General features: G+C 35.2%; 2 protein-coding genes across 4 annotated transcripts in view; one reads left to right on the top strand and one right to left on the bottom strand.

Moving 5' to 3' along the window:
- The window catches only part of LOC101897185 (myb-like protein X), a 45,393-nt gene extending 31,049 nt beyond the window's left edge, over positions 1-14,344 (top strand). The window contains exons 2-7 of the mRNA XM_059130413.1: positions 5,623-6,896; positions 6,967-7,169; positions 13,334-13,500; positions 13,564-13,750; positions 13,811-13,947; positions 14,014-14,344. Of these exons, the coding sequence (XP_058986396.1) occupies positions 5,636-6,896; positions 6,967-7,169; positions 13,334-13,500; positions 13,564-13,750; positions 13,811-13,947; positions 14,014-14,170 (2,112 nt within the window). The 5' untranslated portion in view covers positions 5,623-5,635 and the 3' untranslated portion in view covers positions 14,171-14,344. The remainder of the gene's footprint in view (positions 1-5,622; positions 6,897-6,966; positions 7,170-13,333; positions 13,501-13,563; positions 13,751-13,810; positions 13,948-14,013) is intronic.
- Positions 11,180-25,244, bottom strand: part of LOC101897363 (trichohyalin) — a 286,523-nt gene continuing 272,458 nt past the window's right edge. For all 3 annotated transcript variants that reach the window (XM_059130411.1, XM_059130410.1, XM_059130412.1), the window contains 6 exons: positions 20,498-20,790; positions 20,102-20,422; positions 19,919-20,030; positions 18,269-18,319; positions 16,540-16,704; positions 11,180-13,043 (listed from right to left, as the gene is read on the bottom strand). In XM_059130411.1, the coding sequence (XP_058986394.1) occupies positions 11,528-13,043; positions 16,540-16,704; positions 18,269-18,319; positions 19,919-20,030; positions 20,102-20,422; positions 20,498-20,528 (2,196 nt within the window). In that variant the 5' untranslated portion in view covers positions 20,529-20,790 and the 3' untranslated portion in view covers positions 11,180-11,527. The remainder of the gene's footprint in view (positions 13,044-16,539; positions 16,705-18,268; positions 18,320-19,918; positions 20,031-20,101; positions 20,423-20,497; positions 20,791-25,244) is intronic.

Genomic DNA, 25,244 nt, shown 5'->3' with positions numbered 1-25,244 from the left:
GCCAAAGAGGTCAGCTGAAAATGTGCACCTTCGGTTGGCCACCAGAACTCAAGCGCCGGCCATGGTGATGTTGTGGGCCGTCATAACCGCCGATGGTCGCTCTTCACTCGTAGGCATCCTTGGCATCAGAAAAAATGCCAAAATTTATCGCGAAAATATTCTGGAGGTTGTATGAAAGCCTTGGGCACGCAAATATTTTAGCCGCATACCTTGGACATTCCAACAGGACATTGGACATTCCAACAACAGCCACATCGCACTCAGCACGCGCCACCCAAGAACGGTTACAAAATGAGGTTCTTCGCTTCATTTCGATTTTATTCTAAAATTTGATGCTATTTCCGAAATTTTTTGCATTTATTTAATATAATTGAAAAAAGAAATGTAAAAACTATGGCGTTTGACTTTGTTTTTTTACCTCACCCTGTATACCCTCTCTAGTCCAATGGCTGAGGGTAGAGTAGAAACAATATACTTAATTCAGAAAGGATTTAGGTTTGAATTTGGGATGGTTTGTGGATTTCCTGCTAATTTTTTTCCAAGTTCTTTCCGAATTTATTCAATTCAATACAATTTTGTAGTACAAGAGTTACAAACGTTGTCTAGTCGTTTTCGTCAAAATTGGAAAGATTTGGCTGCGGAAATTTGAAAAAAAAAATATGAATTCGACCAGATTGTGGAATAATAAATTCTAAATAGTTCAGAGGGAAATTTTGATTTTCTGAAAAATTACAGCGACAATTCTAAATGAACTCGGAATATTTGCAAAAATCTTCATAATGCAGCAGTTTTTAGCAGAATTTTAAGTAAATACTAAGGACTATTGACAACTTTTAAAAGGTAAGATATTAAGATACAGGTAGCAAATGTTTTTTGGGTGGTCCAGATTTTAAGATAATCTAAGAAATATCTGAAATGTAATGCCATACATGTCACGAATTGTCTAAACTTTTAGTTATTTATAGACAGACACTGATGAAGGCGCTGTGATAATGTCGCCTTATTATTAATAACACGAATTCATATAACGTGGTCGTGTCTCGTGCAAGCCATTGTTTTTTTTGCTTTCAAATGTTCTATTTGTTTGTAAACAGTGCCTGTAGGGGTTTATATTGTCTACCTAGCCTAATATAGTCTACATTTTAGTATTCCCACTGTTTTGGTTTTCCCTTCCATCCAAGTTCAATGAAAAGTGTGCACTGTTTCCCAGGATAATGGGAGGCCGACGAATACAACCTTTCAAATTCATATGTTATATACTCCATCTCAGTTTATTGCTGATGACCGGTAAAAGAGGTCATTTAACTTGTTGTTTGTTAGTTTTACAGACAACCAAGTTGTTCCCTTTTTCGTCTGCCCCCTCTTTTCAAATAGAATTAATTATATTACTGACACCAGCCAGCTAGCCAGCCTGCTTGACAGCACCTTTGTTCTGTTCATGCTCGTGTTGACTTCATTGCCCGTTCTTAAAGCCATTTCAAAATAAAATGGTAAAAGTGGCAGCCAAAAGAAATTCTTAACATGGTGCTAAAGCGTTTCGTCTAAAACGACAACAAGGATGAGATTAATGCAGAATGAAAGCACGAATATGGAAAAGTGTTTCCTTTTTGGAATATGTTTGAATTATTGATTGATTTGAAACGTAAGGAATGAAGTGGGAAATTAAGCCACTTTGGTTCAACGAACTTTATTTCGGTTAGAAAAAAAAAAAAAAAAGGAAAAGCTACAAGAAATATTGCTATTTTAACTCAGGGATGGAAATTTGGAATTTAAGAATATAGTATTCTTCCAGAATATAATACGGCAATGCGGGCTTTCATACTGGCTTCAGGCAGGCTTTCATGCTGAAACAAATTTTTTCAGATACTGAGGATAAAGACATACCAACCCAACCCACTTTTGCATTGAATAAATGTTTTTGTACCCGCCACCTTGAAAAGTAGGGTATATTAACTTTGTCATTCCGTTTTTGCCATAACTCCTGGGGAGAATTTCCCAGACAAAAAACACGGGAGCTGATGAGGATCGGTGGCTCTTTCCGAAACCTAAGTATTCACTGCCTTACCTCCTGGAAAAAATTACCATCGTTATCCACTAATAAACAACAATAATGGGATTAAGCCTGACCATTTTGAAACGACAAAATAATATGGCATCCCGCACAAAACATGCCAACACTGTTCTATATTCATTATCAGCATAAAAATCTAAGTCGAGTTGACGATGTCCGCCTGTCTGTCTGAAATCACAATATAGCCCACATTATTTGACTTTGAGCTGCAAAATTTGGCACAACAATTTGTATTGCGTCTAGGATGGGTGGTATTGAAAATTAATGTATCGGTCCATATAACGGTACCTCCCGATATTCGGTATTTTGATCATTTATAGCAATTTTTGGACAATTCCGTGGAACACGTTTGAACTCAGATTCTTTTATATAAAACTGTTTTCTTTATCCAATAGTGGAGGGTATGAAAAGTTCGTCCCGGCCGAACTAAATGCTTTTTTGCTTGTTTTGTCTCATTAGCTGGAATCAAAACCCATAAAACACAACAAAAATTGAATTTTGTTAAAAGTTCAAAATTTTCCGAAAGTGTTTGTTTTCCCATCCCTGATTCCCGTTCAATACGAATCGCTAACTTTGCTAATGTTTTTTCTTTCTTTTCCTCCATCTCTCTCTCTCTCTCTTTTTGTTTTCCTGACGTCGTCATAGTTGTCCACGACATTTGACAAGTCGTCTAATAGCCATTAGTTAAATATTTAACTATTCGTCCGAATTATAAATCAACATGTTAGGATATTATACTATAATTTGACTTAGGAGTACCTCATTCTATATCGGTACACAGAAAGAGGTCAATCAACTTTTGGAGAAAACGGAAGATACGAAAGAAAAGTTATTTATTTTCGTTGGGAGCAATGGAAAGGAGTTTTTGAAAGAAGTTTGGTGGGTACAAGCGGAATTAATGATACAAGAATAGTAACATAGCAAGGGAAAACGGAAAATAAATTAATGTATTGGTTGAATAGGAAAATCATTTTAACGTATCAATCATTTAACCATTGTTATGGTGGGTACATTACCCAAAAGTCGACCCATATAACAATTTAAATTTTAGAAAATTGTGTATTGAGATTTCAATATGTCATATCTTCATTTTTCGACGTTTGCTGGATGCATTTATTCTACGAATTTTAATAAGTAAAACATTTCAAAATTTCCGAATATAATTTTTTGGTAAACAAGTTAAAAAGTATCAGTCGGTTTTGCCGACAGATGTATACCTTCAACCAATGTTCGATTATTTATTATATATATATTTTGACTTCTGTTATGATTATTATAATTGTTAACCTTCTAGGGAGTAGGTTCCAAAGGGACCCTTTCGTATCGGTCCTAAATAAGTATGATATAAATATTGCGACGTGCCAGGTTTAGAATATAGTCGTTACTTTCTTCGCTTTATATGAGATATGTGATCATTTTTAGAAAATGATAAAATCTACGTGAGGTACCAGATATAGTCAGAAAATATTGGTATGGGCAAAATTACAAGAAAATCGAATATTTTTTATCAAATTTTATGCAAAACCATAAATTCCATATTCAACTCAAGTTTCTGATTGAGAGAAATATTTAGATAAAGAAAGTTGTAAAGAATCGCTGACTTGTTTTGCTACTTATGACAGACAGGGTGAGGTACCAGAAGGGTTCGCAGATATATATCATCTTCACAAAAGATCTTGTGTTAGCAAAAATGTTGTATGTGTGAAATTTGAGGAGTGATGGATGCTTATTTCGCTTTCTTTGAGCGTTTTGTTTTTCAAAATCTTGAAACCTATGTGGGGGAGGTACCAGAAGAAATGGTTCGATCTCTGCCATCTTTATAAAAGATCTTGTGTTGATGGAAATATTGAGATGTGCCACGTCCGAATGGAATCATATTTTAATTTCGCGTTTTATGAGCTTTACGAATATTCAAAATTTTGACCCTTTGTGGGGGAGGTGCTAGAAGGAGTGGGCCGAGAAATCCCATATTGACACCAGACCTTGAGTTAATAAAAATATTGTGATGTGTGTAATTTGAAGAGAATCGGTTGCTTATTTCGGATTTTATGATCGTTTTGGTTATTCAAAATTTTGACCCTTTGTGTGGAATGGTCCGATCTTTACCATTTTCATAACAGATCTGGTGTTGATGGAAATATTGAGATGTGTCAAGTCTGAATGGAATCGGATGTTAATTTCATGTTCTATGAGCTTCATGAAAATTCAAAATTTTCACTCTTTGTTGGGGAGGTACCAGAAGGAGTGGACCCCGATATATTCCATCTTAACAACAGATCTTCGGTTAATAAAAATATTGTGATGTGTGTAATTTCGGATGCTTATTTCGGATTTTATTATCGTTTTGGTTATTAACAACATTGACCCTTTGTGTGGGAGGTTCCAGAAAAAATGGTCCGATCTTTACCATCTTCATAAAAGATCTTGTGTTGATGGAAATATTGAGTTGTGCCAAGTTTGAATGGAATCGGATGTTAATTTTGCGTTTTATGAGCTTCATTAAAATTCAAAATTTTCACCCTTTGTTGGGGAGGTACCAGAAGGAGTCGACCGATATATTCTATCTTCACACCAGACCTTGGGTCAATAAAAATATTGTGATGTGTGTAATTTGAAGACAATCAGACACATTTTGACACTTTGTTGTGGAGGTAGCGGACCGATTTTGTCAATTTTCGCACACGCCCTAGCACTGATGCAAATATTAGGATTTTCAAAGTTGGAGCAATATCGGATCATACTTTTTCTTTCTCTGCAGTAAATTTTTTTCATTGAAAATTTTGACATTTTGTGGGGGAGGTACCAGAAGGAGTGGACCGATCTTACCAATCTCCGAACTCCTTCTAAGTTTGACAATAATATTACGATGTACCAAGTACTCCCTTCGAGAGTTGTCGTACGCACCAGCCAGACGGGCGGACATCGCTATATCGACTCCGAATGCCCTGAAACGGATTTGGTCCAAAGAGACCTAGGGTCTAAAACCGTTATTTCAATGAGGCACGTTTTGGTCGTATCAAATGATATATACCCTACTCTATCCATGTGGCTGAGGGAACAATTACCTCATTTCGAAATCTGGATATAGGTCATATTGGGTAGATGGTGCCCAAAATTTTGGATAAAAATTTTAAGTTTTGCACAAGGAATATTTTTAAAAAAAAGCGGCATTTTTATGGACAGACTTTAAATTCCAAGGCTGTCAATATTCAAATATATCGTGGCCATAAGTCCTTTTTAATTCAACACCAAGGTCCGTCATAAGATCACACATACAATTAGGTGTTAAACTCGGTCTGGTCAATCATAATTTCAAAAATTATTTGTCGACTAATTTAGCTAAACATCATTATATCCCATTTTTACAATGAATTTCATATAATCTTGGATATTAAAGCTGAAAACATTTTTTGCAATTTTTTAGCTTTTTACCAATTAGCCGCCCGGCTGCGTTGCTTTAAATTAGCTTCAATTCTAAGATTCTTTTTGTCCATTCCTCTTGGAAATAATTATGAACATTAAACTAATTTCTTCATTTCTTCACTTTGCAGTTAAAATTTTACGATGAGCGATAGCCAACAGGACGAACCGTCCGACATTGATGCAACGGAAACAGAAAAAAAGGAACAAAGTGCTTGCACAAAAGATAACACAATAAGTGGCAATACAAAGGTCGAAAGTGTAGATAGTGAAAGTGAAAACGTTAATTTGGAAAATGAAAAGTCAATTTCGTCGAAAGTGGATAATCGTGAAAGTGTAACGGAAACGGGAGATGTGAAAGACGCCGGACATGAATCAACATCGAAAGAAAACGATTGTGATAACAAAGAAGAATTAAGCGAATCGAACAGGTCTGAAAATAGTAAAATATTAGAAGTAGGAGAAACTACCAACAGGGAAGTGGTATCAGAAAATACTCAGGATAGTTCCAATGAAAAATCAAATGCAATAACCGATTGTGATGAGGTCTCAGAGGCAGATGATAGTAAAGAAGAAGCCTCACACTCACAATCAGGATCGACAAGAAGTTCTAAAGAAAATGAAAATAATGAAAATAAATCATCCGAAGAAATTTCAATTCCAAAAAGTTCCCTTGAAGAGGAAAATAAATCTTCTAAAACTGCATGTGATTCCACAAAAAGTTCTTCGGAGAGTAAACCTGCCGTAACCACAGATGACTCTTCAGATAAACCCTCAAAAGATGATCATGCTGAGCATGTGACCTACACTGAAGATGGTAATGCCATATATACCGATCCTGCAACAAAATACCAATACAAATGGTGTACAAAAGCCAACAATTGGGTACCCTTGGAAACACAAACTACCTCATCCACAGCTAGCACAAATCCCTATGAAAATGAGCACTACAAATGGTGTCAAGAGACCCAAAAATGGATACCAAAACAAACGCAAGTAACCGAAACGGAACACTACAAATGGGATAGTGAAAAACAGCAATGGATAGCCAAGACACAGATCCAAACCCAAAGTAAAGATCAAAGTCAGCCAACAAAGGAAATTGTATATGACATTGATGAGAATGGTCAACGTATATATACGGATAGTGATGGCACCGTTTACTTTTGGGATGTGGATAAAAATGCTTGGTTCCCGAAAATCGATGAAGATTTTATGGCACGCTATCAAATGAGTTATGGTTTCATTGACAATACCACCCAGGCAGAAAATGAAAAGAAAGAACAGGAAATAAAGGCTGCCGAACTCAAGGAAAAAGAATTACAGCAAATGACAGAAGAAGCAAAGAAAAGTAATGAGGAGGCCGCCAAGGGTACAACAAAACGCAAAGCACAAGAACCACCAAGTAAGTTAGCAGCCTTGTTAATGAATTTAGTGTTTTTCTAATTTGTTTGTTTGTCGCTGCTCTTTTTCAGAATGGTTTGAAATTGATCCTGAACACAACACCAAAGTTTATGTTTCAAATTTACCCTTGGACATAACCCTGGATGAATTTGCCGAGGTTATGGGTAAATGTGGCATGATTATGCGTGATCCCCAGACAAATAAATTGAAATTGAAACTTTATTCTGAGGCTGATGGCCAGCTGAAGGGTGATGGCTTGTGTGATTACATTAAGGTAGGTGAAATATTTTTTCTATTTTTTGCCTTGCTTTGGTTGTTTGAAAAATCTGCAAAATATTTAAGCCATTGTTAAATCCTTCATTGCCATTTGAATGCCAAACTAACACCTTGCATTGTTGCACGCACAGTCACCATACTTCGGATTAAATATATTTTTTTAAATTGTATTTAAGAAAAATTGAGGCAAATTAAAACGAATACCACCATTAATTGCATCAAAATAGGATGCAATTTTTTATTATCTTAAAACGCATATTAGACCAGGATCTTGAAAATGATTGAAACATTTATTATTAATAATAATATAAAAAAGGAAATATGTAAGAAATTATATGGATAGCGCCATAATCAATCAAAAGCTGTAAGACCGTTTTCCTTCTAAGCCCAAAATCGTCAAATCATATCATTAGGATGATATAAAATACCAATTTATTAGAATTTCGGTTTAAAAATTTGATCGAAATCATCTAAAGACATAAACATGTGGCACAGTTATATGTGGGGGTTTACCAATGGTGCTTTTTATGCAATAAAAAAATTGATGAAAAATGAAGCCAGCCACTTTTATGAGATTTTGAGATTTTTATGCAATTCTGGTAATTTTGTTCAAATAAGTTTAGGACCCAAGTGCGCCTGAACCATTATGATATGTTTGTAAAAATAATATTGTTATTAGCCTTTTTCCACGAAAAGTGATTATCAATGGGGCATAATTGTCATTTTTACTTATTATATAGTCAACAGATAACCGGGAGTGAAGTTACTTACAACAAAATTGTCAACATTTTAGCAGCACCTGGGGTACACATGGTTACTATACAATACGATATACCCTAAATCAGAGCACAGATTTGCTCATTGTTACCCGGGAGCGAAGCATTGCCCGATGAGTGGGAGTATTTTTTACGGAATCTACAATTTATTATGTATTCATGTTTTGTTTGGGAGCACTTCCGTGTTACTTCTTTTGGAAAATGAGATCGCTCAAAATAGTGGTAGAGAGGGAGGAAGAGGGGAGAGGGATGTATTGTAGAAGAAACGGGGAACCAGTGGGCTATCTACATAAGGGGACGAAAATTCTTTCCGTTCGTCAGAAGTACCAGCTTGGTGGTTATATATATTATTAATCAGCGTAAAATTCTAAGACGATTTAGCAATCTCCGTCCGTTGTAATCACGCTAGAGTCAAAACGAAAAGATAGGAAGCTAAAATTTTGCACAGATTAGTCTTTTGTCTGCAGGCAGGTCAAGTTCGAAGATGGGCTATATCGGTCCACGATATTGTATAGCCCCCATACAACGGCACTCCCCGATATTCGGTATGTTGACGATTTTAGCCAGATTTTCCAATGCAATTGTCTGAAAATCCACCCAAGGCCCTGCAAGAGAATTATGTATATAGGTACACGATATCGTATGGCCCCCATACAACGGTACCCCCCGATATACCGTATTTTGATGATTTTAGTCAAATTTTTCAATGAAATTGTCTGAAAATAAACACAAGGAGTTCCTTTTGAGTACTTTACCTCCTCGAAGAGAATTGTCTATATAGGTGCACGATATCGTATAGCTCCCAAATAACTGTACCTCCCCATATTCGGTATTTTGATTTTACCCACACTTTTCAATGGATTTGTTTGAAATTCCACACCAGAAGTTTTTTCTGAGTACTTTTTACCCCCCTGGAAGAGAATTGTCTATATATATATCTACGATATCGTATAACCCGTATAAAACGGAACCCCACGATTTTCGCTATTTTGATGATTGTAGCCAAATTTTTCAATAAAATTGTCTGAAAATCCACAATAGGATTTCCTTCTGAGTACTTTACCTCCTAGAAGATTATTGTTTATTTATGTCCACGGTATCGTACATCCCCCCTATAACGTTACATCCCTGTATTCGGTATTTTGATGATTTAAGCTACATTTTTTAATGGAATTGTCTTAAAATCCATTCCAGAAGTTATGGAAGAGAAATGTCTATGACGACGACGATATCGTATAGCCCATGTGCAACGGAACCCCCCGATATACGATATTTTGACGATTTTAGTGAATTCGTAATGGATACTATAGCCTAGGACCTAAAATAGCATATGCAGACCCATGTCTTCGTATAGCCTCCATATAATGGTACATCCCAATATTCGGTATTTTGATGATTTAGCTCCATTATTCACAGAATTTCGTTTTTAAGTTTCGCATTTGAATATTGTAATAGCTTATGTCTAAATTTGACTATGCAATGTCCACGTCGTCGCATAGACCCTATTAGAACGACTATATTCGGTATTTTTAAAATTGTAACAGACCTTTTAACGGATTTGATTTTTTTGAAAATTGTCAAATTCGTTCCAAATAGTGGAGGGTATTCAACAGCTTTCTTACTTGTTATTGGTCCAAATTAACCCCCTCCTCATTGAGAATAATAAAAATCACACATTTTCGTTTTTTATTTGTATCGCTTTTTATTTATTACTTATTAGATTATTTTTCTTTTGTTGTTTAAATTAGATTTTTTGACTATTTCGATTTTATACGTTCTATGTAAAGATGTATTATTTATTATATTCAGGGTTAGTTTAGATTTAGTTGTTTATTTTTTTTAAAAAGCTTTTATTTAAAATTAAAAAAAGTATATTCATATCAAAGAATTAACATTTTAATACATAAATTGCTGTGTAGAAAAAGGAAAACTATATATATCGAAGGCCAAACAATTTAAAATTAACATTAAATAAAAATTAAAAAAAAATAATAATAATAATTGAAAACATAATAACTTACATTTTGAGGTAATTAAAAAATTGTGTTACAAATAGTTTTTATTTTTTGTTTTTATAAAAATAAAACATTTTTTTTTCGTATTTGTTTAAAGCTTAAATTTAACAGTAACTTTGCGGTATTTACTTGCATTTTTTTAATTTTTCTCTTTTCTCTTTTAATGAAAACAATGGGAAATCAATCAAGGAAAATTAATTCAAAATATATTTTTCAAATACATTTTTATTTTAGATTGTTTAACAATAATTTTGCTTTGCTTTTGTTTTTGTAATCATTAAAAAATTGGGTTTTTTGTGCAGTTTTGTGTTTTTTTTTTGTTTTCTTATCTTACTAAAAGTTATATTAAATTTTTATTTGCTTTTAAGATTTTCTTCACATATGGCTACTGTATAGTTTTTTTGAAGAGCAGTGCTTTTTTAGAAAAACCAAAAATCTTAAAATTATATATTTGTTTTAAAATATTATATATTCGTTTTGTTGTATGAGTGAATGATACTGTCCTTTGCTTCTTTCTATTTTGGTAATTTACACTGTGCTACAGAGCAAAATATCAAATGTGAGGTTATGTAAATGTTCCACATTAAATGTTTCGACCTCACTGAAATGACACGGTAGCCCAGTGTTTGTAAGGAATATATTTAGGATAGGATGCCATCATGATCTTATTTTATTTTTCTGCCAGAAAAATCCTCGCCTCTGTGGAATCAATTATTACGGTCTGCTTCCATGACAGCCAGTCCCACCCAAATCATAGTCCTGATTATCGTTGTAGGTTTTTGTTTAGTCGGTTTATAATTATTTTGTTTTTTTTCTTTTTCTAAATGGAAAGTGGAAAGTAATCGTGTCACCTGTCGATGTGGGTTGATAAAAGTACATTTTAAAAATCTATTCTTTTTTTAAAAAAAGTTCGGTGCATTACATTTTATTTTAAGGATATGTATATACAGTTCTTCTTGATGTGTTCTTCTTTTGAAAAGGAAAAAAAGTATTTTTTTCTTTCAAAATATTTTCTCACATAAGTATTTTGGCATTTGACTTTTTTTTTTTTGATTGTGTGTTTTAAAACCGGGGTTTTAAAATTTAATACTATAGTGCACTTAAATCTCTGTTAGAATGGGTATATGGGGGTTGTGTGGAAGCTGTGGGTTCAGGGAGTTGTACTTGACAAAACGAAAAATAAGACAACAAAAAAACTGAAAACAACTCGTTTTTAATTTTTTTTTTGTGAGTATATTTTTTAATGGAAAAAATTTGACGAATTGTTAGAAACGAAAAAAAGAATGTATTACGACTTTGTGTTTTTTTCAAACTCTCTTTAATGCTTACAACAAAAGAGAGTAAACGCGTGTTCCCTTTTTCCTCTATTAACACAAATATACAACATCATCTCATTTGGGTTGGCTAATCGTAAGGGTTCGAAATAGAGAGAACTTCAACGAGAGTGTGAGAATCGGAAAGAGAGAGACGATGAAAATCTAGAAAAATGTTAGCTTATTCATAAGTTCGTTTAGTTTTCGGTTGGTAGGTGGTAGGACAATGGCTTGGCTGGAGGGATCACCAATTTAAGCCGAACCATTTGCTAATGCCTCTTGTCGCGCCTTCTCTTCTCTCATCTTTTGCAATTTACGCTGTTTTCGCTTCTCCATGAATTCCTTGAGCAATTCCGGCGATAACGAGGCCAAACGATTTCTGAAATTATTACTAACTTCGTTTTTGGTTTGTTCTTTGCGCGACTCCTCTATGCGCTTGGCTTGTTCGATTTTGGCCAAACGATCACGTTCCTCTTGTTCTTCGCGACGCTTAAGTTCCTCCTCTTTGGCGCGGGCCTCCTCTTCGGCCCGTTTAGCTTCCATTTCAATTTCAAGTTTGCGCTGTCTCTCCGCCTCCTCCAGTTCGTATTTGATGCGTGCCTCCTCTTCGGCAATGCGTTTCTCTTCCTCTTCAAGACGTTTTATTTCCTCCTCACGTTTGCGTTGAATTTCCGCTCGTTTTCTTTGTTCTTCGCGCAAGCGGGCCAATTCCTGTTCTTCGACACGTCTCTCTTCTTCCAAGCGCTGTAATTTCAAACGTTCCTCCTCTTCGTCCAATCGCCTACGTTCTTCTTCCTGTTTGCGTTTTTGTTCTTCTTCGATTTGACGGCGGTTTGCCTCATCCTGGAGACGTCTGCGTTCTTGTTCTTCAGCCAATTGGCGGGCTCTTTCATCTTCGGCTTGCTTGAGGCGTTCTTCGTATTCCTTGCGTTTGGCTTCTTCTAAACGTTTGCGTTCCTCCTCTTGTCTTCGGGCCTCTTCCATTTTCTTTTCGGCTTCCTGTTTGCGTGCCTCTTCAGCCTTGGCTCTCTCTTGTTCCTCTAATTCACGCATTTTTTCCAAATAAGCCTGGCGTCTTCTCTCCTCAGCTTCGTCTTCCAAACGTTTTCTTTCTTCCTCCTCGCGTTGCTTCTTCAACGACTCGATTTCTTGCAATTTGCTCTTCTGTTGGGTTTCCTCCAGTTGTCGTTCACGTTGCTGCCTCTGTTGCTCGGCCTCGTTTTCCTTTTGGCGGATTTGATCCAATTCCCTTTGCTGTTGCTGATTTTGTTGTTGCAATTGTTTCTGTCTCATTTTCTCTTCGTGAATGCGGCGTTTTTCCTGTTCCCTTTGTTCGCGCATTTTTCTCAAGGTTTCAGCCTTTTCACGGCGTTTCTTTTCTTGCCTTTCCTTTTTGCGTTGCAAACGTCTCAATTCCTTTTCACGCTGGCGCTGCAGTTCGCGATCCAATTTTGTGCGTACATTCGAGTTCTTTCTCCTTTGCACGTTGGCCGGTGTTGGAGTGACGGCTTCATGGGGTCCTAGGATTTCATTGTCACGGTTGTTGGGTAGTGAGGCTGCAGTGTAGGGATATGGAGTGGTGGTGGTTGTGGTGGTGCGAACACGTGGATGTCTTGGGGTATGAGGAGATTGATAGGTGACATCGTTTTCACCGGGCACCGCAGTGGGGCGTTGAGGGCGTGGACGACGGCGACGATTGTGAGTACCGGGACGGGTGGGGACAACCATTTCTTCATTACTGCCATCGGCAATGACACGGCGATTGTATCTAGAAAAGAGAGAGATAGAGATAAACTTCAAATCAAAACCGAAATGAAAGAGAAAAGCTAAATAAATGGTAGTCGAGAACATATGAAGCTCAAATGCGTTAGGAATACCTTCTATACTTCCTTTAAATTAAATTATCGAAAAGAGGGACAAGTTTTAATTTATTTCGCTTTTTTCGTGAAAATTTAACATCTGCATGTGCTCATCTTTCTCATCCTGCTTGCATTTTAGTTTAAAATAAGGCCCAATTTTTGTTGTTAACTAATTTATGGAATACCAATTCTTTTAAAGGTGGAATCAGTGCATTTGGCTCTAAAAATACTCGATGAATATAATTTAAGGGGTAATAAAATCCGTGTACAGCGGGCCCAATTTCAAATGAGAGGTGAATACAATCCAGCGCTTAAACCGAAACGGAAAAAGAAAGACAAAGAGAAATTGGCCAAAATCAAAGAAAAGTAAGTCCCTTTGGATAATTTCGAAAATTGTACCAATAATTTGGCGTTTTTGTTCTTTGACAGACTTTTCGATTGGCGACCGGAGAAGATGCGCGGTGAACGTTTTAAACACGAGAAAAGTGTTATCATCAAGAATCTTTTCCATCCGGATCTCTTTGAGAAGGAAGTACAACTTATATTGGACTATCAAAATGATTTGAGAGAGGAGTGTAGTAAATGTGGCACAGTACGCAAGGTTATAATCTATGATGTAAGTTTTGAAATTAAATACTTAATGTAAGAGCAAGTAAAATCGTTTTTTATTCTTTAGCGCCATTCGGAAGGTGTTGCACAAATTAATATGTCCACACCCGAGGAAGCTGATTTGGTGATACAAATGATGCATGGCCGATTTTTTGGTAAACGCCAACTGACAGCCGAACATTGGGATGGTAAAACTAAATATAAGTAAGTTCAATAAACATATTTCTTTTTCTTTTATTTTTAAATACAAACAATTTTCGTTTTTTGTAGAATTGAAGAAACCGAAGAAGAAATTCAAAAGCGACTTAATAAATGGGACAATTTTTTGGAAACGGATGAAACAAAAATAGACATTGAGGAGAGTTCTAAAATTTCGGATATACCAGAAGAAAAACTAGAAGTTCCAGCGCCAAGTAGTAATCCATAACATGGATTTGATTTTAGATTTCAATAATAGGCCGCTTACATTTACAATAATTTGTGCAACAATTTACGCGTAATATTCTAATTTAAATCTGCATAAATTCAATTCAATTAGCTGAAGTGTATTAAAATATAGTTGCATATGTTACAAAGAAATAAATACCTCTTGAAATTGGAATTTGTATTTTATTAGAATGCAGAATGTTGGTAATATTATGAAAGTAGGGAAAAAGACAAATATTAGGAGGGTTTGAATGATTTTGATACCTTTTAACAGCAACTAACCAAGCTTGTTCTAGCATATTTCTTGTGACATGTAGTGATTTTTTAGTAGAATATATAACTCGTGGGAAGGAATTTGCAAATCTTTTATACAAAAAAAAAAAGTTTTTTGTGAGAGAACTATAAGAGTGATTAGCATAGTTTTCAAGAAAAATATATCATTCGTTACTAAGATTGAGTCAGAGATGTAATCGGAGCCTATCGTACTTATTTTGAGGTCTTTTTTCATTTTCAAGTCATGAACTTGATTTGCTTATTGGCAAGATTTGCCAGGTCGAGAACATTTCGAAGGACTTTGTTTTTAAACGGCGTATGTGTTTTCAAATATAGTTTAAAAATATACAATATTTTCATGACGGAGAATCCATCCCGTCCGGGTCTAAAACCATTGTAACGTTTACTGATAAACCTTATCCAAGCCTTTGCCATTAATTTGAAAAGTACCTACATACCCTTTCCTAGGCAATTGGGAGATATTGGGTCGGTCAACGGCAAATTGACGACTCTGGTTGGATATTCTCTTATTTTTACATAGAGTATCTTAGAATCCCAACGGGAATTGTACTCTATATAGTAATCCTTCCTTTTCACTTCCACTCAGCGGAGTAAGAATAACTTCATTGACAGTAATGATGCCTTATAATTTTTATACCCCTAGCCAGGGAGTATCAGATTTGTTCCAAACTTGGTACATTGTAATATTAGATCGAGTTCGGAGTTGAGCAATATCGGTCCACCCCTTCTGGTACATCCCACAAAAAGGTCGAACATTTAAAAAATAAATAAAAAAAATACTCCACAGAAAAAAAAGGATGATCCGATTTTGCTCCAACTTTGAAAATCCTAATATTTGCATCTGTGCTAGGTCAGGTGCGAATATGGACAATATAGGTCCACTCAATCAAGTACCACCCCAATAAAGGTCCAAAATTTTGAATAAATATAACTCTTATAAAATGTCATGTAAGAGTCGATTGTCTTCAAATTACACGATTATAAATAAGCATCCGGTTCTCCTCATATTTCACATGCCCCATTATTTTTACTAACACAAGATCTGCTGTGAAAATGGACAATATCGGTCCACTTCATCAAGTACCTCCCACATAACGGGTCATAATTTTGAATATCCATGAAGCTCATAAAACGTTAATTCAATTCAGACTTGGTACATCTCAATAGTTCCCCCAATACAAGATCTGTTAAAAATATGGCAGAGATCGGACCATATCTTCTGTTATCATCATTTGAAAAGCAAAACGCTCAAAGAAAGCGAAATAAGCATCCAACCCTCTTTAATTTTCACACATCCAAATATTTATCTGTCATAACTTGTGAAAGAAGACAGAGATTCTTTACAACTTGTTATATCTAAATGTTTCAACCAAAAACCTGAGATGAATATGGATTTTATGATTCGAATAATCATAACAGAAGTCAAAATTCCTCTAAATAATTGAACATTGGCTGAGGGTATATATCTGTCGGAAAACCAACTGATACCTTTTAACTTATTTAATTAAAAAAAAAACTCTAATTAAGAAAAATTCAGGGATAAATTCTTGCTTTAATTTTCAATAATTTCAATATGTCCATTTTAACTTGATTTTAAATGATAATTTCGGTAGAGCCGTCCCTATGTGGAATGTTAGAGTTGAACCCCATTTTTTTCTATAAATTTAAAATGCGAATACAAAAATTCATTTCGATCGAAATTTGTTCGATATCGAATGCGAGAACTAAGGCCAGTTTCAAAGAAAGTAAAAATTTATTCAAAGTCGAATTCGAGAGTTTGACCTATGCTTAAATAAAGTAAAACATTTCATCAATAACTTTCATAGAGCGACCCTGACTATTTTTTATTTTCACTCTGGTAGTTTTGACTGCCAAATCGAATGTACTTTGACATTGCCAAAAACCAGTACCAACCCTCCGCCTCTTGGGTTAACTTTTTATGATGCCAAGTAATACGAAGATCATGGCCATAATTTCCAAGGGGAATATATGTAAATTGCTATTTCGTGTACTTAAATTATGTTGTAACGAACGAACGAAAGTAAGGAAATATTTTAAATAATCAAATCAACTCACCTTCCTTTGCGGTCGATCACTTCCAAAATAACTTCATTGGCCAATTGATTGGGATAGGTAGCATTCCAGCGATTGTAGACCTTGTGACGATTCTTCTCGCTAACCTTGGGCATTTTATGCTGGCAAATGAAACGATGTTTGTCCACACAAGATCTTGATGACCATCTAGGGGAAGAGGGAAAAAATTATTTTTAAGGAAATATGTCGAGAATATTCAATGAACATTTGGTTTTGCAATAAATTAATGTAAGGGTCTGTTTTTGCATGTCGAAGGAGAACGAAAAACACAAGCCCGACTGTGATTTTAAAATTTTGGATTGCAATTTCAAAAATAATCAAAAATATGGAAAAGTTGTTTGAAATGGTGTTTTTCTATTGCATCAACTTTGATTCGTCATACAAAAACAGGCATATTAAGGCTCTGTTTTTTTAATTTCATAAAAATAAGGGTCAGGTTTTTTTATAAAAAATAAAATGTTGTTAGTAATTTATGTTACGATCCATTGAAATTTCATTTTCTTGGTGTTCCACTGTTTATCTTTGTTGAATTTTAATACACCGCCTTATTATCATTAAAACAAAGTATTGCAATTTTTCCTAACCGACCCATTCATTGCATTAAACTTTCCATTCGAGTGGAAATCAAAAGTCTAATCAGCTTTTTACGCCTGTCAATTAAGATATCCACCTAGTTTTTTTGTGTGCTACACGAATTATTTGACATTAGCACGTTTCGATTCCAAGTTATTTACTGGCTGTGCTTTTTGTGAAACATACGGGGCACACTCGCCCATTGCCAAGCAATGTTACAAAAACACACACACACCGAGAGTCCATGGAATTTATTGACTGCGTTTAAGAATAGTTCATACATTATTTTGCGGCGTTGATTGTAGGCCAGTCTTACCAAAAAAAAAGTTTTACTTTAAGGTATTTTTTGCTCGGGATGGAATAAAAAATGCATGGAGAATTTGCTTAATGTGGAGATGGCAATGAATATATTTATTGCCTTGAAATGCAATGGTTTCTTTTGCGTAAAAGTAAGAAGTGAAATTTATTGACACAAAATTGCAATATTAATATTCAATTGGTGTTGTAACATAATGTTGTTTTATGATGTGAGAAGCTTTTGTGTCCATTCAATTGCACTTAACTAAAAATGTTGACAAAAAAATTGTCATAAATTGTCAGACTTGCCATTGTCTTAGATAATATTCATAATTATGAGGGCAGATCAATAAGTCTAATAAATTTTCATTCCCCTCGTAGACATATGTTACATAGCGCTGGTTCCATCAAGTATCACCTGTTAAGGTTAGCTACACATCATGTTAGTGTTATATGCAAAGTGACTTTTTCAAATTTTAGATTTGACATTTTAATAGCATACTTTTAAGCGCATTAACTACCAAAATGATATACCAAGAAATATATACTATTTATTATAATGTATTAATATATTATAAAGTGTTTCTTTTTTAATGAATGAATTGTGGGGAGCGCCTAAAAGTATGCTATAAACATGTTAGAGATAAATGAGGAAAAGGAGACTTTAAAGTTGTATAAACTAGTTTTTAAAAAGTATAAAAAAATTCGGAAAGCTACAAAGATAATGCAAGCATACCGTATGGTTTCATATATATTTCGACAACATACCTATCCCCAAGAAAATTTGCAGAAAATGACCGAACAGAATATTAAACCTAGATGTTTACATTTCAATACTTACCTGTATTTGTATTGAGGATCAAATACTGCACAATGATTTTCCAAACTGTGTCTGTAAATGAAATAAAAGCAAGAATTAAAAAATAAATAAATAAATATATGACTCCTTCGGGAAGGGAGGAATTCCAAAAAAAAAACAAGAATTTATCCCTGACGATAAAGAGAGTGCCTTAAATACTATCTTAGTTCTTTCCTCAAGCCCATGCTAGAGACATTTATTCAAGAAAGCAGGTGAGGTCATAAGACTGTCGTGTCACGACGGAACCTAGACTTCAGTGGCAAACCAAAGCACTGGACTGCTCCGGAATCAGGGGTGCTTTAGAGAGTAGACTTAAATATGCTACATCTAAGGTTCCTACCAAAGGTACTAATAAGGAATTACAGCTAATCAAAATGCCAACTTGTGGATCTATGTCAATAGAAATTGGGGAAATTCATTTTTATACCCTCCACCTTGAAAAGTTAATATACCCTAACTTTATTATTTGCGTTTGTAATATCACTAAATATTCGTCGTAAACCCCATAAAGTATATATATTCATGATCAGCAAAAAATTCTAAGTCGAATGTCCGTCTGCCTGTCTGTTCGTCTGTCAGTCCGTCTGTATTTCCGTCTGTCTATTGAAATCACGATTATTTGACGTAAAGCTTCAAAATTTGGCAAAACAATTTGTATTGTGTCTAGGATGTTTGGTATTGAAAATGAGATATATCAGTCCACGTTTTGGTATAGCCGCCATATAACAGTACCTCTCCATATTCAGTATTTTGATGATTTTCGTCACATTTTTCCACGGATTTGTAAAAAAAATTGTATTTGTAGGTTATAATGGGGTCTAGCTTCGGTGGCGAAACATTGTATGTATAGAGCCATGTTTTCGTATAGCCCCTACATAATTGTACCTCCCAATATTCGGTATTTTGATGACTTTTGTCATATTTTTCCACGGATTTCTCTAAAAATTGGTATTTATCGCTCCTAATGGGTTCCAGCTCCGGTGGAGAAACATTGTGTGTGCCACGTCCACGTTTTAGTATAGCCCCATATAACGGCACCTCCCGATATTCGACATTTTAATGATATTTTCCACGGATTTATCCAAAAATTGGTATTTGTAATTTATAAGGGGTTCCAGCTCCGGTGGTGAAACATTGTATGTGAAGGTCCACGTTTTCGTATAGCTCTCACATAATTGTACCTCCCGATATTCGGTATTTTGATAATCCTAGTGACTTTTACCCACGAAATTGATTCAAATTTGGTATTTAAGAAGATTTGGTAGATGACAATCCTTGAATTATAAAGTTGTCTATAGAAGTTCCCGTTTTGGTCTTTCGAGGGTTAAGTTTTTCTTTTAAAAATTCCCCTAATATTGAATTGAATAGCGGGACTTCCCACATCTTCAAGGGTCAGCGTCAACTAGATTCTGTGTTAAGCTCTTCTGAGTGATGTGTCAAATATATTACGATTCCACTTATGATTGGAAAATGTGACTGGAAAGTTTAGGCCTTCATCGCTTCCTATATGGTAAATCAATATCTGAAGCCACTTAACTATTAGCAACCTTAAAAAGAGCTCAGGGTCAGATTAATCCTGTCAAGGACTTTTCTGAAAAAAATCGATTTTCTAACATTCAATTTTCAACTTACTCGATAGACTTATCATAAAAGTCATTGAATGTTAAATTGCGTCCACTAATGCTCCACTGCCACATTTTGTTGACCCAATCGTAGGTGGCTCCAATCCATATGGGATCCGTGTCTAAAAAAAACGAAATGTATGCCATTATAAACATTCATAATAAATATTACAAAAATTCGAACCAAACTTACTTCCATCATTTTTCAACAGGAATTGTCGCAGTTTGCGATTTGCATATTTTTCCGGTTCAGCCAGGCGGGCATTTTTATCCTTACAAATGAAATGGGCCTCCAGCCAGCTACCCTGCTGCTGGGAGAGAGAAAAACATTCGGTGCCAATGCGTTGGAAATTCGGCGGACACATGGCGTACATGCGTCGTGTTCTGGGCTTATCCTGTTCACTTTGGGAGGCTGCCATGGCGCCGCCCGACATGTGTGGTGGGGAGATATTTTCAAAATTCACACCCACCGAGGCGGAGGATTGATGATATTGGCCACATGCTATGTGAAGAACTGCAATAAACACATTTTTTATATTTTATTGTTTAAAAATTTAATTTTCAAAAATTTTTCAAATTCAAAACTCACCTAAAGCTAATATTAATATTATAAAGCGCATTTTGCTGCTGTGTTCTCGTCCTCACTTCCTCAAATTGAATAACAAATAAATTTTGAAATTTAAACAATTTCAATTTATGGTGCTGAGGGTTCTTGGAGTTCTTCCTTGGCGGTTTCCTAAATTTCGTTTTTTTAGTTAAAGTATTGTTGTTGTTGCTGGTTTCCTTAATTTAACAATAAAAATTTGATTGATATGTTGTGTCAAAATCAAACGGCCTCTGTTGCATATTCACTTCAAATCCAATTGAATTTCATGGAAACAACTGAAAGGAAAAAAAATTAAAAAAGGAGGAGAATAAATTATTTGAGTTTTAAATTATTTTTCCATTTAAAAAAAGTTGAGTAATTTATGAATGTTAAATGGTATCACTTGTGGCTGTGAGACCGATAGATTCGCATTTCTGCGAAACTAAGAATTATAGAGTTTGACTACAAAGAGGATCCCTCTTAAAAAAAAATCAATTAAAATCGTATTAGGAAAAAAATTCGGCACACAACAAAATTTTGTATTCATAGCAAAAATAAACATGAGATTTTGTGGTTAGAGTTTGGGGATTATTCTGGGAATAACATTTTTTTTATTATTTAAATAAATTTGAGTATTTATGTTAAGCAATCAAAGAGTTGAAAACCTTGGAAAAATTAATGACTCTCGTTAACATTTGAGCGAATTCGAGTAATGAGCTCAACAGAGGGAAGGCTTCAAGACAAATTTTCTCATTTTTAGAATTTAATGTTATCTGCGTATAAATAACCCATACGAGGATAACATTAAAGGGGCCTTTAGTAAAAACTACTATCCTGGAGTTTATACCGGATTGTATACCTCTTTTAAGACTTCTAGAGGACCTTATTCGAATAGCAGACTTTCTAAAGGCTTTTATACAGAGAAACCCTTTTATAAGACATCTAGCTTTTCCCCAAACAAAAGACCCTTGCCTCTTTGGCAAGAGATCTTTTGAAGGCCTTTTATAGATTAAAGGTTTGAGGGCCTACTCTATGAAGAGAAGGCGTTCTAAAAAATCAAGAACTTTAAAAAGCCTCCTGTAGACAGTAGACCATGTGAACGTCTTCTATAAAAAGAGGACACTCTTCTATAAACAGAACATCTGTGAAAATCTTCATACAGGATATCTTGTGAAGGTCTCTATAGAGAAGGGACTTATAAAGGTCTCCTATAGAGAAGAGGCCTTGTAAAGGTCACCTATAGAGAGGAGGCCTTGTAAAGGTCTCGTATAGAGAGGAGGCCTTGTCAATGTATTTTGTATTCGAAAATAAATAAAGATCATCTAAGACCGAAAACCCTTCGATAGCCTTCTAACTCCTCTCTTTAGGAGAACTTCACCAGGCATCCTCTCTTTAGGAGACTTTCAGAAAGTCTCCTCTCTATAGGAGACTTAACAAGGCTTTCACAAGGCCTCCTAAAGAGAGGAAATCTTGTGAAGGTCAGCCATAGAGATAAAGTCATTGTTATTGATTGCTTTTTAGAGATGAGTTCTTGTAAAGGTCTCCTTTAGACAGAGGTCTTGACATTTAATCATTTTAAGGTTTTCTTTCGATAGAAGACTTTTCGAAGGTCTTCGAAACTTTTTAACGTTATCTTTGTCCTCATGATATAAGCTCACGGCCTTTTAATAGAGGCGGGACCTTGAGAAAGCCTTGTTAAGGTCTCCTATAGAGAGGAGACTTTCTGAAGGTCTCCTAAAGGGAGAATGCCTTGTGAAGTTCTCCTAAAGAGAGGAGATCTTGTGAAGGTCTTCTATACAGATGGAGCCATTGTAAAGGTTAATAGAGAAGAAAACTTTGCAAACTCTCCTTTGGACAGGAGTCTTGAGAGCTGATATTTTTAAGGTGTTCTCGAAGTCTTTTCGAAGCCCTTCGAAAGTTTTGAATGTTTTCTATAGCCTTACAATATAAGGGAATTACCTTTTAATAGACCAAGACCTTATGAGAGCCTTGTAAATGTCTCCTATAGAGAGGAGACTTTGTGAAGGTCTTCTATAGAGAGGAGACTTTGCGAAGGTCTCCTAAAGAGAGGATATCTTGTGAGAGATGGAGCCATTGTAAAGGTTTTTAGAGAGGAGTCATTGTAAAGGTTTCCTTTTGGACGAGGCCTTGACTTCTGATCTTTTTAAGGTCTTCTTTCGATATAAGACTCCTCGAAGGTCTTCGAATCTTTTGAACGTTTTCTATGTCCCCACGATGTAAGTCACGATCTTTAATATAGACTAGACCTTGTAAAGATCTGCTATAGAGACGAGACTTTCCTAAAAGAGGATACCTTGTGATAGTCTCCTAATAGGAGATCTTGTAAAGATCTCCTATAGAGATGAAGCCATTGTAAAGGTTTATAGAGAGAGTCCTTATAAAGGGGTCTTGACAGCTAATCTTTCTAAAGACTTCTTACGACAGAACCCTCTTCGAAGGTCTTCGAAAGTTTTGCAACGTTTTCTATAGCCGGGAGACATGTTGATGGTCTTTTATAAAAAGAGGGCTTCTTAAAGGTCTTTTAAGACGGAAGACCTCTCTTAGGTCTTCTATCCGTATATTTTTCTATAGACAGAAGAACTTTTCAAGGTCTCCCATTGAACGAAAAAATTAAATTTCTTCTATGGGTCAAGGATTTTCTGCAGATATTGAAAAAACAGAAGATATTTTGAAGAAGACCGGGAGACTTTCTTAGTTGCACCAATTCATTTCAGAGAACCTATTAAATAACGTCTGCATGCAGAATATAATAAAAGGTCCTCCGTATACATTTTGAAAGTCTTACAATAATAGAGGATGGTAGGAAGATTTTTTATTGGCAGAAGGCCCCTTCATTCTAACTACGGACCTCTATGCCCTTAATAAAAAAATACTGAAAAAATCCTAAATTTGTTTATTAAATTTATTCTTAAAAACAACACTCCTGAGAACTTTCAAATTTGTAAATTCAAAATTTGGGACAATTCCCCGAAGACACGTCGTCAGTCCCTGAATTCGCAATAAATCTTGACATATCTTATCTTGTTGATGCTCTTTTTTTTTCTTAGAATTTTGAAAATTGTTTTTCAAAACACCACACATATTTGTTTTGCTATGAATAAACCCGACTTGAATTTCAAAATAATTGATAACTGCCTTAAGCTTATTAAGAATTGGCCAAAAATGGAGCTCAATCACAACTCCGCATCTTATTAATGAGTTTTGTTATTTGATTTGACGTTTAAATTGAAATCTTGGCATTAGAATGAACACACGGCGTATGGTCTGTCTGTCTGTCTGGACAGACGGACGGAAGGTCTATCTGACGGTGGATTGTTTGATGGCTTAGTTTTTGGAAGCAAGGTCAACAAGCAGATCATCATCATCGACATCATGAGAAGACCCATGTTGTGCTAGGCTACAGATTTTTAAATACTGGTTATTTGTCTTCCTCTTCATGATTTCCGCTGCATTTGAAACGAATGGACGGCGAAGGCCTCCAAGCCAAGAGTCATTAGAAGCCCAAAGCAGTGATTAATGAAGTTTTCTTTGCTCCTAACTTATGGTGTCTTTTTCTCTGCTTTTGTTTTGATACCGTCAAAATATCACCTCCTACTTTTTTTAATTTGTTTTGTTATTTTTTTTTTTCGTTTTGTTTCCTTCTGTTATTTCTTCAAAATTATCTAAACTTTTGTTTTCATTACGTCTACGATGGTCATTGAACCACCAACGACCGACCACCTTTTGTCTTTGATTTTTTTCTTCGTTTGTTTGTTTATTACGATTTTGTATGGGTACTTTTGTTTGTTTTTGTTATTATTTTTTAACAATAATATATATGAAGCAAAATACAAAATGTTTAATGAATTGTGAAAACGTGTTTTTTTTATTCTGACGTCATTATTTGTTTAGATAACAAACCAGCAATTATTAAATGCCGGGCAATTTAATGAACAATTTCAAGTCACACCAAAGCAACACACGTCCGGCGAAGGCGTGTGAGCAAAAGTTAAACGTTTTGCAATAAAATAAATTAATAAACAATAAATTCTTTATTAAATGAATTTATTGAGTGTCTGTTTTCTAGTTTTCGTTGCAATATGTTTGAAATAAAATTGTGACAAGAAAAACAATTTTAATTAAAACTATTAAAAAAATGGAATCATCTCAAAACTATTTATATTCAAGAATATTTCAAATAATTGCATTAAGACCAGCTTAAGGCCACGTTTACATAATTTATTTCACTATTTGAGCTTCTACTTTCCGAGACTCCCTGTAGTTCTCTATTGTGACCCCTTTGTGCGTTCCCGTTCCAAGCTTGTCTAGCCATGTTGCCTTTGAATTTTCGCAAAGTAGGCCTACCCCAGCATTTATTTGCATCGACGGCCAAAACCTGCTTAATCGAAATAATAGTTTTAGACCCCAGGTCTCTTTTGGGCCAAATCCGATTCAGGACATTTGGAGTCGATCCAGAGATGTCCGTCCGTCTGTCTGTCTTGCTGGCTGCTGAGCACGATAACTCTCGAATGAAGTATCTGATTTGATCCCATCTTGGTACATCATAATATTATTATCAAACTTAGATCGAGTTCGGAGATGTTCAATATCGGTTCACTCCTTCTGGTACCTTCCCCACAAAAGGTCGAAATTTTCAAAGAAAATATTTTATTTCACAGAGAGAGAAGCCCAGCTTTGCTCCAACTTCGCAAATCGTAATATTTGCATCAGTTCTAAGACAGATGCGAAA

The sequence above is a fragment of the Musca domestica genome, unplaced genomic scaffold (genome assembly GCF_030504385.1).
Source record: "Musca domestica strain aabys unplaced genomic scaffold, Musca_domestica.polishedcontigs.V.1.1 74, whole genome shotgun sequence".
Lineage (NCBI taxonomy): Eukaryota > Metazoa > Arthropoda > Insecta > Diptera > Muscidae > Musca > Musca domestica.
This window is presented reverse-complemented; position numbering and strand designations above follow the sequence as displayed.